A 12,911-nucleotide genomic window follows, 5' to 3' on the forward strand; every position below is an offset into this window, starting at 1 on the left:
AAAGGCCAAATGTTTTCTCTGATATGTGGATGCTAATCCATAATGGGGATAATGGGGAGCATGGAAGAAATGGAGAAACTTTAGATAGGGCAAAGAGGAGTGAGGGCAGGGGAGCATGACAGTAGGAAAGATGGTGGAATGAGATGAACATCATTACCCTAAGAACATGTATGAAGATACAAATGGTGTGACTCCACTTTGTGTACAACCAGAGACATGAAAATTTGTACTTTATGTATATACTATGAATTGAAATGCATTCTGCTGTCATCTATAAAAATTAGAATAAATAAATACATCAAAAAATATCCTGCTAGAGCCACAGCCAAGTCTGAATGGCCCCTGGCATTTTGCCAGAAGTAATGGTTGAGAGGCCAGCCATTAAGATGATGCTGGATTGATTCAATTGTATATTAGACCTCTTGCTGACTCCGGAGGCGCCTTCTACTTTGGAGTTCTGGGGGGGGGGGTTCTCGAGAGTGAGTGAGCGCAGCCTGGTGGAGGGAGTTCCGGTGTGTGGGAGAGAGGCTGCTTGGGTGGCGTTCAGGAGAGTTCCTGGGGAGTTTGCGTGGAGGGTTGTGGGAGTTCAGGCAATAAAATTTCCTGTTTGAACATACAAGTGCTTTGTGGCTGTTTGGTGATTTGTGCCCAGCCAGACTGCGGCAATATCCCTTGGAAACAAAAGCAAAAATAAATATTATGAGAAAAAGAAAAGCTAGACATTCTCATTTCATCCTCTCTGGGGGGCGGGGGGCAAATAGTTTACTATGCAAGCAGAATCTACAGTATAAGCTATCTGAATTAAAATACATATAGTTAAGTTACACCAAGTTAACTACTAACTGAATCTGCATTAAAATACAAGTATTTCCTTTCTTCTATTTTGCTATTTTTGATACATTTTTTTGGTTACTGTTGTTTTTCTTTAAATACAAGCCTCAAAATATATTGTTGCTCTGGCAAGACTCATTGCTTTTAATGATTCAGAAAACCTGTAACTAACCTTGCTCTTATTGTGTCAAAAAAAGAACAGCTTAAATTCACTCCTTATGTATTTTCTTTGCTCTGAATGTGTTGTCTTTTCTCATATTCAGTTTAAGTTTCAAGCTGGAGACAAATTTTATTTGGTTGAATGACATCCAATAATGTGTGCAGAAACTCTAAAACACTAGAGACTTATCAACCACTCCTAGAAAAAGTAGAGGGAAGGGAGCCTTCTTCTCTGAACAGACTATAATTCATCATCACAAACCACCATGAGCAGTTTGTTCATAGGAAATCAATGCAGCCCTCAAGCCAATACCTCTATAATCTTATCTCCACTCTATCTCCCAGAAAGCAAATTACTCTGAACTATGGGAAACTGAGCCCAGTAAAAATATAGGAATTTTCACTCTGTACAAGGCACTTCCTCATTTAATGCAGGTTTTTTTTTTGTTGTTGTTGTTGTTTTAACTAAGGCTGCTAGGGGTCATTTTTGAGGAACATGTAGGTTTTTTTAATGTTTAGTTGTTACTGTATTAAAACTGTCTTTATATTTTTGCATATAGCATGGACAAGAATTTATGGACTACTCTGTCCCTAATGCCTAGAAAAATACTTTATAAACTAGTTTTCACCCAATAAATATTTAAATGAATAAAGTTTTGAAAAAACTTTTCAAAATGTTCAAAGTTAGTTTTCCCTTGTTGATTGTTTTGTTTTTAGAGTGCCTAAGTTATCAACAAATACATTATGGTGAATGTAATTATTGAAAGATAGATAAACTAAAAATAATGTCTAGTCATTTTTATGGAAAGAATACAGTAAATCATATTGCTAATTAAATAAATTCTTATGTTTTAGGTTATCAAATAAAAATAATACAATTATAAAATCACTATAATAGGTATAATTACATACAATTCAAAAAAAGACATTTCAAATAGTGAAAAAATATAATTTTCACTTAACAAAGAAGTATATAATAAAAGACCACCAAGCTTATGAAAATGTGCTCAATTTAGTTAGAGATTAGAAAAATGACAACTATATCTCTAATTCAATATCATTACAAATTTAGAAGAAAGACTCATATAAAAAAAGGGGGGGGCCGGGGGGGCAGGCTCCATAGCTCATACCTGTAATCTCAGCAGCTTTGGAGGCTGAGGCAAGAGGATCAAAAGTTAAAAGCTAGCTTCAGCTATTCAGTGAGGTCCTAAGCAAGTGGCTCAGTGGTTAAACACTCCTGGGTTCAAACCCTGTTAGCAAAAGAGAGAGCCAGAGAGAGCATTACTAAGTATGTGGCAAACTGGAATTTTCATAAATGTCTGGTGACTAGTACACTTTGGTATAATCACAACTGAAACCGTGCTGCAGATCTACTGAAGCTATACACTTAGCCCAGTATCTATGAATGTGATGCCTCTCCTGGATTTATATTTAAAAGTTCTGAATGCATATATTCACCAAAAGACAAGTAAAATAATGTTCATGGCAATATTTTCATAATTGTATGAACTATAAATAAACATTAAAATGGATAAATAATTGTGTGTTCAATGGAAATACATGCAACAATGAATGAACAAATTATAGACACTGCCCACAGATTTAAGGCTAGCCCAGTATTGCATAACAGGAGCCATCAAAAAGTAATTGTAGCATGACTCCATTTACATAACATTCAAAAACAGTGTTCATAGCATTATGTCAGGCAGTGGTAACTTAGGAGGAGGGAATATGACCAAAGTCCTCTGAGCTGCTGGTAATCTGGGTGCTGGTTACATGAGTACACAAACAAAGTGAATAAGCACAACATGTTCTCTATGAACTTTTAAAAAACATCTGGCAAAAGTAAAGGCATCATTTGTGTATGGAAACAATGATTTTCTTACTATAGTCATGGTTTTTATTTGGTTTTCTAAAAAAATGATAAAAAAAATTAATCATGTCATCTAATTAAATGTCATGTGTTTACATTAGAACTTAACACTAAATCAACCTGGAAACAGGGTTTTACACATGATCTTCTTTGTGTGTGCCAAGAAAACACCCTGTGATAGGATACTACATGGGAACAGATGAGATGCAACAAGTTGCAAATACCTCAGTATTTATAGTCACAGATTTAGACTGTTTGGAATATTGTTTGCAATAATCTGTCAAGTAGTTATTTCACATTATCTCGGTACTGATAAGGAGCTGAGTGCAGGTGGGTTGTGGGTCAGAGTTTTGTGTAAATTGGTGGATTTTAGCCTCAAGAGTTGTGCTTACTAATATATTATATGCTAGTTCATTGATTCTAACTGAATTCCCTGTGGTAAGTGATGGAATGATGATTTGCTTTATACAACTTATTTTCACTACCAAAGGCTTAAAGTTGTTTCAAGGACTAGAAATGACATGCACACATCTTTTTACTAGGTACTCAGAGTGTTTTAAAATAAGTAAAGAATTTTTTAAAAAAAATCTGGTTATTAAAAATATATTGAATTGATTACTTCTTGTTCTATTTCTTGAAAGACAGATTGGCATTAACAGGCTCATATTCCCACAAAGAAAAGAGCCTTCATATGAGTAAACACTGCCCTCTTGAGAAAGTGTAATTTGCATTTCATTTCAAACATCCTCTAACCCTCTTGGTTAATTAACTTTCTAGCAGTGGTGCCAAAAATCACAATTTATTGGTTTTTTTCTTTAACAATTATATTTTTTCATAAAAAAGTATTACTTTGTGACATATTTCCATTCACAACTAGAAAAATAAAATTTAGAGCCAGAGGCTGTATATTTCAGGGAAGTATGGTAAACACATTTTTTTTGGTTATGTTTCACATGAACATTTCTTTTATAACATTAATATGCAAAAACAATGCCATTAATCTCAAATTAAGATGCTTTCACTTATTTGTTCCATGTTTGGCTCCTAAAAGAAACTGAGATTTTTATTATCATTATTATTTCTTTTTGAACAAATCTCCTGTACCTCACAGGAGTGTCCTTACTCTAACTTGAATGAGTTTATAAAGAAAAGAAATCTGTGGGGGAGAAAGAACAGTCATGAAGAATGCACAATGGCTCTGTTGTGAAAAGATGAAAAATAAATAGGGATAGGGAACAGCCCAAAGAGACATTGAAGGAAAATAGAAGTTATATCCAAAATGACCACAGGGAAACAGTTTCTGCCTAGATTTGTCCTTAATAAAGAACTCAAGTGAAATGACTGGTATGTACTTATAGGAAAAGTTCAAAATCTCCTGCAGGTAAACAAGAGAAAAGAGAAAAAAATATAAAAGAATATAATATAAAAGTCTGAAAGAGTATGTCTTAAAAATGACAGTCCACCTTTTGTCTGGTTATATTGTGCCACAAACATATTCCTCCTGTAAAGGTTAAATTTAAGTTTTTCTCTCCTGTTAAGTTTAAGTTTTGCTTTTCTGTAAGTTTAAGTTCTGTTTTCCTGGAACCCGAAACTTATGTTAAAAACAGTTACTTATGTTAAAATGTACCCTGACCCAACACCCCCTGACAAAACGCTTGATTATTCTGTAATGGTTATTTTGTAACAATCGCACTCTCACATCCTAACTGCCATATGAACTTCCCTGTTTAATCACTGTATAAAAACTCTGCTTAAGCTGTACTCAGGGCTCCAGTTTCTCTCAGGAGAACTCTGAGCCCCAGCATGCTGATTCCCCCCCCCCAATAAACTCTTTGCTTTTTCATGAGACAAGTCTCTTGGTGGTCTCTTCCTCCAACGTTTGCCTGACCCTAACATTTGGGGGCTCATCCGGGATCCGGCAGCGGCAGACTTAAGACCCCAACGGACATCTCTCGGGATAAGTAAGGCGCCTCCTTTTTGTTTTGATTTTGTTTTCTTCATTGAGATCGCTCAGGACTTTAAGTTTTAGGGCTTGACAAGGTGGCTATATCCCGGTGGTGGTGGACAGACGTGTCCAGAAGCAACAGGCCACGTCCCCAAGGGACGCCTTGGTGGACTCGGGAAATCGAGGGACGGAAGTGCCCCCGATGCGAGGGATGGAAGAGCCCTCAGCTCAGGTGTATTTTGCCACTGATTCAGACTCAGTGACTCTGTTGCCAGCCTGTCAGGTTCTGCCAGCTACTCAGTTTTGGTTTCTGTTTCAAACTTGTGGTGGACGTCTATTGTTTGTTTTTATTGTCTGTGTCATTACTTTTACTGTTTGCATATCTCTCATTATGGGACAAGGTACCTCAACTCCCCTGTCTTTGACCCTTGATCATTGGACTAAAGTCCGCTCAAGGGCCCAGAATCATTCTTTTTCAGTGAAACGCCAGACCTGGCAGACTCTCTGTACATCAGAATGGCCCACTCTTGGAGCCAGATGGCCTCCAGAAGGATCCTTCCACTTCCCTCTAATCCAAAAAGTCAGAGATATTGTCTTCCAGCCGGGCCACATGGTCATCCAGATCAACAGCCATATATTCTTACTTGGCAGGACCTCTGTGAATCTCCCCCTTCATGGGTGAAACATTTTCTTGTACCTGCCTCCACCTCTACCTCCACCATTCTGTCCCTCAAACCCTCTGCTCCTTCCCCTCCTCCTCCTCCTCTTCTTCCCCCCATCCTCCCTGAATCCCAAGATCTAACCTTACTAGATTCCCCTCCTCCACCCCCATATCCCATGCCCCTCAACCCTCAACGTCCTATAGACAATTCCCCTGAAACAGATCCAATCCCTTCAGTGAAAAAAACTGCTCCAAATGACTCCCTTACAATAAACCCAACTCCTCCTCTATCAGAGGTAATTGGGCCAGCAGGGGGAACCCGCTGATGGCGAATAATTAAGAATCCTGATGCTCCCGTGATGCTCCCCCTCTGCCCCTACGGGCCAATGATTGATGATGGGCTAGGGGGAGACATACAAGCTTACCAATATTGGCCCTTATCCTCTTCTGATCTATATAACTGGAAAAATAATAATCCCCCTTTTTCTAAAATTCCCACCAGACTCACAGGTTTAATAGGGTCACTGATGTTTTCACACCAGCCTACTTGGGATGATTGCCAACAGCTTCTAGGGACCCTCTTCACAACTGAGGAATGAGAAAGGATCCTCCTGGAAGCCAGGAAAAATATTCTTGGACCAGATGGACGACCAACCCAACTTACCAATGTAATTGAAGCTGTCTTTACCCTGAACAGACCCAACTGGGATCCCAACACCCTCAAAGGTAGGGAGCATCTGTCCACTTATTACTGGGCTCTAATAGCGGGTCTCCGAGCGGCCGCCAGATGGCCTACTAATTTGGCCAAGGTAAGAGAGATTATCCAAGGGCCTAATGAGTCTCCCTCAATGTTTCTAGAGAGAATTATGAAAACATATAGGAGATATACTCCTTTTGATCCTCAGGCAGAGGACTAAAAAGCATCTGTTGCAATGGCCTTTATCGGACAGGCTGCCCTAGATATTAAGAAAAAGCTACAACGTTTAGATGGACTACAAGATATAACTTTGAGAGATTTAGTCAGAGAGGCTGAGAAAGTATATTATAAAAGGGAGACAGAGGAAGAGAAGGAACAAAGAAGGGAAACAGAAAGGGAAAAGAAGGAAGATGAGAGGAATAAAAGACAGACTAAGATGTTGACAAAGGTCCTGATCACAGCAGCAGATAGGCTAGAAGTTAAAAGGCAAGGAGACAAAAAAGGGTACCTAGGCCCAAGCCAAAAATTGCCCCTGGCTTTAGATCAATGTGCTTACTGTAAGGAAAAGGGACACTGGGCCAGAGAATGCCCTAAAAAAAAACCAGTCACATCAGCCAGCCATCCTGACCCTGGAAGATAAGTAGGGGAGTCGGGGCTCAGATCCACTCCCCGAGCTCAGGGTAACTTTTGAAGTGGAGGGGACTCCAGTAAACTTTAAACTGGACACAGGAGCAGTATACTCAGACCTTAAAACTTCATTGGGCCCCTTGTCAAACAAGAGGTCACTAATTCAAGGGGCTAATGGCAGTAAATATCGGGCCTGAACAACTAAGAGGACTATGGACTTGGGGAAGGGAAAAGTTCATCACTCTTTCTTAATAATCCCAGAATGTCCAGCCCCATTAATGGGAAGAGATCTGCTCACCAAACTTCGGGCCAGAATAACCTTAAACCCTGATGGTCCCCAAGTGAAATTTCTAAACCCTTCAGTAAAAACTATGTCAGTAGATGATGAACATCAACTCTTCACGCCCTCTAAGACTGATCAAATGGGCAAACTACCCCAGAAATGGATAATAGATTACCCCGATGCCTGGGCAGAAACTGCTGGATTAGGTTTAACAGTCAAACAGCCTCCGATAGTAGTGGAATTAAAAACCTCTGCCTCCCCAATCAATATTAAATAATATCCTCTAAGCAAAAAAGCTAGAAATGGAATAAGGCCTCATATTCAAAAATACTTGGCTCTGGGGGTCCTAAGACCCTGTTAATTGACCTGGAACACTCCTCTACTACCAGTGAAGAAACCAGGAGGAGACTATCACCCTGTGCAAGACTTAAGGGAGGTCAACAACAGAGTACAGGACATTCACCCCACAGTACCTAATCCATATAATCTGCTCAGTACTCTAAATCCTGAGCTAAAATGGTATACTGTCTTGGACTTAAAAGATGCCTTCTATTGTTTGCCTTTACATAAGGACAGCCAGCTACTGTTTGCCTTCGAGTGGGTGGATCCAGAAACAGGAACATCTGGCCAGCTAACCTGGACTAGACTCCTACAGGGGTTCAAAAACTCCCCCACTCTCTTTGATGAAGCCCTCCACAGGGACCTCAATAACTTCAGGACTACACACCCAGAAGTCACCCTGCTTCAATATGTGGATGACCTGCTGCCAGCAGCTGACACCAAGGAGAACTGTGAGTCTGGGACACAAGCACTATTATCCGAGCTTGCTTGGCTTGGATATAGAGCTTCTGCCAAAAAGGCTAAAATCTACCAACAGGAAGTTATCTTCCTTGGCTATTCCCTAAGAGATGGCAAAAGATGGTTCACGGGGCCCAGAAAACAAACTGTTGTGCAGATACCGCCCCCATCTAATAGGAGGCAACTTAGAGAGTTTCTCGGGACTGCTGGCTTTTGTAGATTATGGATTCCTGGGTTTGCATTTCTAGCCGCTCCTTTATACCCACTCTTAAAGGCAGACACCCAATTCCAATGGACCCCCAAACATTAGCAAGCTTTTGATGACATTAAAAAGGCGCTACTATCAGCTCCAGCACTGGCACTTCCGGATGTAGAAAAACCCTTTACTCTTTACATTGAAGAAAAGAAAGGGATAGCACGAGGAGTGCTCACTGAGACTTTAGGGCCCTGGAAGAGACCCATAGCCTACCTGTACAAAAGGCTAGATCCAATGGCTAGCGGGTGGCCCCATTGCCTAAAAGCTATAGCAGCAGTGGCCCTTCTAATAAAAGATGCTGATAAATTAACGCTAGGGCAGAAGCTAACCATTATAGCCCCTCATGCCCTGGAGAGCATCATTCATCAGCCTCCAGACAGATGGCTATCAAACTCTAGAATAACTCACTACCAGAGCCTGTTGCTTGACAAAGACAGAATAACACTGAGACCCCCAGCCCCACTTAACCCAGCTACACTCCTACCTGAAGAATCGTCATAGCCTGTCGTTCATGACTGTCAACATATACTGGCAGAAGAGACCAGTATATGACAGGATCTAAACGATCAGCCACTGCCCCATCCTGAAGTCAGTCGTGTGGTTCATGGATGGCAGCAGCTTCCTCCAGGACGGTAAGCGACGAGCTGGGGCAGCAATAGTTAGCAGGACTAAAATCATCTGGTCCTCTGGTCTCCCGGAAGGGACATGTGCTCAAAAGGCAGAGCTAATCGCCCTTACGAAGGCATTAGAACTAGCAGCAGGCAAAAAGGCCACCATATATACTGATAGCCGTTATGCATTTGCTACCGCCCATATACACAGGGCTATTTATGAGCAAAGGGGACTATTAACTTCAGCTGGAAAAGAAATAAAAAACAAAGATGAGATTCTCCGCCTTCTCTCAGCAGTGCAAAACCCCAAAGAATTAGCTATGGTACACTGCCCAGGGCACCAAAAGGGAAATGATCCCGTGGTGGTCAGAAACAGAAGGGCAGATGAGGAAGCTAGATTGGCAGCTCTAAATAGAGTAATCATGTTAACACTTTCCTCACCAGGGGAACAACAGTCAGGAGGTTTGACTGCGTCGGAGTACCCAGGCAACTTATCACCACAGGAAACTGACACTAAACTCCTTGACTCCACTGGGCATAGCCTGCAATTTCAAAAAGCCCTACACTATGTTAAAGATGTGCATCAACTCACTCACCTTGGTTCAAAGAAACTACAGGCATTCCTGAAGGATCAAGAGCAGAAATTTCCGCTGACCGACACACAACGGAAAAAAATAGCCGAACGGGTAATAAGAGCCTGCTGGGTCTGTCAATTTGTTAATGCTTACCCTTCCAAGCTTCCCACAGGAAAACGCCTATGAGGAACCAGACCAGGGCAATTCTGGGAAGTGGACTTTACTGAAATTAAGCCAGCAAGGTATGGACTTAAGTATCTCCTAGTTTTCGTAGATACTTTTTCAGGGTGGGTTGAAGCCTTCCCCACGAAAAAAGAAACAGCTCAAGTGGTAATCAATAAGATCCTGGAGGACATCTTCCCGAGATTTGGCCTGCCTAAGGTAATAGGGTCTGATAATGGACCAGTGTTCGTGGCCCAGGTAAGTCAGGGATTGGCCAGGACCCTGGGGATTAATTGGAAATTACATTGTGCTTATAAACCCCAGAGCTCAGGACAGGTAGAAAGGATGAATAGAACCATCAAAGAGACCTTAACAAAATTAAGCTTAGAGACCTACATAAAAGATTGGACTATGCTCCTACCTTATGCACTGTTTTGTGCAAGAAATACTCCCTCTGTTTCTTTATGTAATCTCACCCCCTATGAAGTCCTCTATGGTACCCCTCCTCCAATAAGAGACTTAACCCCAACTTTGAGACTTAATGATTCCTTTCATACCCCCTTGCTTGACAGACTTAAAGCTCTTGAAAAAACCCAACGGTACCTGTGGAAACAGCTGGCCACTTCCTGCCAACCTGGAGACGAAGGGACCCCACACCGATACCAAGTGAGAGACTTCGTCTATGTAAGGCGGCATCAGGTGTCATCTCTGGAGCCTCCCTGGAAGGGACCATATCAAGTGCTGCTTATAACACCTACAGCAGTAAAAGTGGATGGAATCACTTCCTGGATCCATGCCTCCCATCTCAAGCCTGCTCCCTCTCCAGACTCTGATTGGAAGCTGGAAAAGACTGGTAATCCTTTCAAATGACGTATTCGCCATGTGGATAAGGCTATGGACTCTTCCCTTGACCACCAGCAATCCTAACCCCCATCAGCCCGTTCAGCAGCAATGGCAGATCATAAATCCCACTAGACAAGAAGTATGGTCTATTTCACATACAGCCCCCCTAGGGACCTGGTGGCCATCTCTTCACCCGGACATTTGCCAGCTTGCTGTAGGTCTTTCCTACTGGGATATTCCTGATGTAGAGGACCCCACTAAAATCCCTTTATACCCCAGCCCATCAGGATCCCCTTTTTATGATAAACTCCATGGTTGCAGTGGCCCCCCAGTTAGATGTGGGCTAGCCGGATTAGACTTCTATGTCTGTCCCGCAAACTACAGAAGCCACAGACAGACACAGTTATGCGGAGGAATGAACAACTTTTATTGTAAGTCATGGAGCTGTGAGCAAACAGGGACTGTCTGGTGGAAACCAAACTCCCCTGGCAGCGTGATCCAGGTAGGACGAAACCATACCTGGAAACCAACTAACTACAACTGTGATCCCAGAACAGTCAGGAATACCCCTTGCGGAAATAATAGCTTGTGCAACCCCCTAAATATTACTATCACTCCCCAAGGAAAACAAAATATCTGGACATGGCTTTCAGGAACCACTTGGGGAATGCGATTTTACGCCCCAGGAAATGATTTTGGCCTCTGGTTCACTATCCAACTCAAAAGAGAAGAAATTCCCTCAGCCATAGGACCTAATTCCCTCAAGCCAGTTTCAATCGTAGGACCCAATCCCCATAGGATAAAGCTCTATTCTTGGTCTCCAAGAACTATAAAACCTCCTATACTTAAATCCACCAAAGCCCCGCCGCCTTTTCTCACCAAAACCCCTTCACCGGCTTGTACTTCCCAGATTACTCCCCTCATCCCAAGTGAAACCGACACCTCCCCCTGGAAAATAATCAAAGGAGCCTATATGGCACTGAACTCCACAGGACCAGAACTTACCCAATCTTGCTGGCTCTGCCTTTCCGCTGCCCTTCCTTATTATGAAGGAATAGCAACTAATGGAACCTATAAAATAGAAGCACAAAGTTCCTCCTGTAGTTGGGGTAAAAATCCTAAATTAACCCTCCCAGAAGTAACCGGGGTGGGCTTATGTTTAGGTTCCCCACCCAAAAGTAAACAACACTTATGTACCCAGATAAAAAAAAAAAAGATCAGCACCACGCAGGGCTTTCTAGTCCCTGAAAAAGGAACCTGGTGGGCATGTGACACAGGGTTAACTCCTTACATTTCAGCCCAGGTATTTAACAGCTCTGTAAATTATTGTGTAATGGTACAGATATTTCCCAAGTGCTCTATCATGACACAAATACATTTGAAGATCAAATAGGGGGACATGCCACCCGACTCCGCCAAGAACCTGTGTCCCTCACTTTAGCCATATTATTAGGAATAGGAGTTGTTACAGGAGTGGGTACAGGAACCACTGCCCTGGTCCATGGGTCCCAACAAATGGCCCAATTGCAAGCAGCAATAGATTAGGACTTTGAAGGCATTAGAAACCTTCATCACAGCCTTGCAAGAGTCCCTAACCTCTCTCTCCGAAGTTGTTTTATAGGGTTAGACCTCCTCTTCATGAAGGAAGGGGGACTCTGTACTGCCCTAAAGGAGGAATGTTGCTTCTATGCTGACCATAATGGGGTAGTCAAAGAATCAATGACTAAACTAAAAAAATGCCTTGAGGAGTGACAACGAGAGAGAGAAGCCCAAAAAGGATGGTTTGAGTCTTGGTTCACACAATCCCCCTGGCTAACTACACTTTTATCAGCCCTAGCTGGTCCTTTAATAATCCTCATGTTATTGTTAACTGTGGGACCCTGTATACTCAATCGTGTGGTCTCCTTTCTCCAAGCTCAAATTGGACAAGTTAAACTTATGGTAATAAGACAACAGTATGTCCCGTTAGCAGAAACAGAATGTGATACTCCTCAATAATCTATCACTTCTAGGATTAGAAGTACTCAGAAAAAAGAGTGGGGAATGTAAAGGTTAAATTTAAGTTTTTCTCTCCTGTTAAGTTTAAGTTTTGCTTTTCTGTAAGTTTAAGTTCTGTTTTCCTGGAACCCGAAACTTATGTTAAAAACAGTTACTTATGTTAAAATGTACCCTGACCCAACACCCCCTGACAAAACGCTTGATTATTCTGTAATGGTTATTTTGTAACAATCGCACTCTCACATCCTAACTGCCATATGAACTTCCCTGTTTAAACACTGTATAAAAACTCTGCTTAAGCTGTACTCGGGGCTCCAGTTTCTCTCAGGAGAACTCTGAGCCCCAGCATGCTGGTTCCTGCCCCCCCAATAAACCCTTTGCTTTTGCATGAGACAAGTCTCTTGGTGGTCTCTTCCTCCAACGTTTGCCCGACCGTAACACTCCCAAGTTTAATTTGACCTCAAATTTCTGCACAAGCAACTTGAGTAAGGATTCGGGGTCTGGCAATCAGAAGCTTGTCAAAGTTCTATAACCTGGACTTCCATATTGACTTTAAATAAGAGCAATCTCAGACTTATCCTAAATGGAAGCT

At 41.8% G+C, this 12,911-nt stretch overlaps 1 protein-coding gene across 1 annotated transcript; it reads left to right on the forward strand.

Moving 5' to 3' along the window:
- The first annotated feature begins 7,071 nt into the window (after positions 1 to 7,071).
- LOC144368624 (uncharacterized) lies at positions 7,072 to 12,689 on the forward strand. Its single transcript, XM_078027796.1, has 3 exons — positions 7,072 to 7,282; positions 7,466 to 7,867; positions 9,186 to 12,689. The coding sequence occupies exons 1-3, from the start codon at positions 7,072 to 7,074 to the stop codon at positions 9,500 to 9,502; spliced, it is 930 nt and encodes a 309-aa protein (XP_077883922.1). The 3' UTR covers positions 9,503 to 12,689.
- The last annotated feature ends 222 nt before the right edge of the window (positions 12,690 to 12,911 follow it).

The sequence above is a fragment of the Ictidomys tridecemlineatus genome, chromosome 11, assembly GCF_052094955.1.
Source record: "Ictidomys tridecemlineatus isolate mIctTri1 chromosome 11, mIctTri1.hap1, whole genome shotgun sequence".
Classification (NCBI taxonomy): Eukaryota; Metazoa; Chordata; class Mammalia; order Rodentia; family Sciuridae; genus Ictidomys; species Ictidomys tridecemlineatus.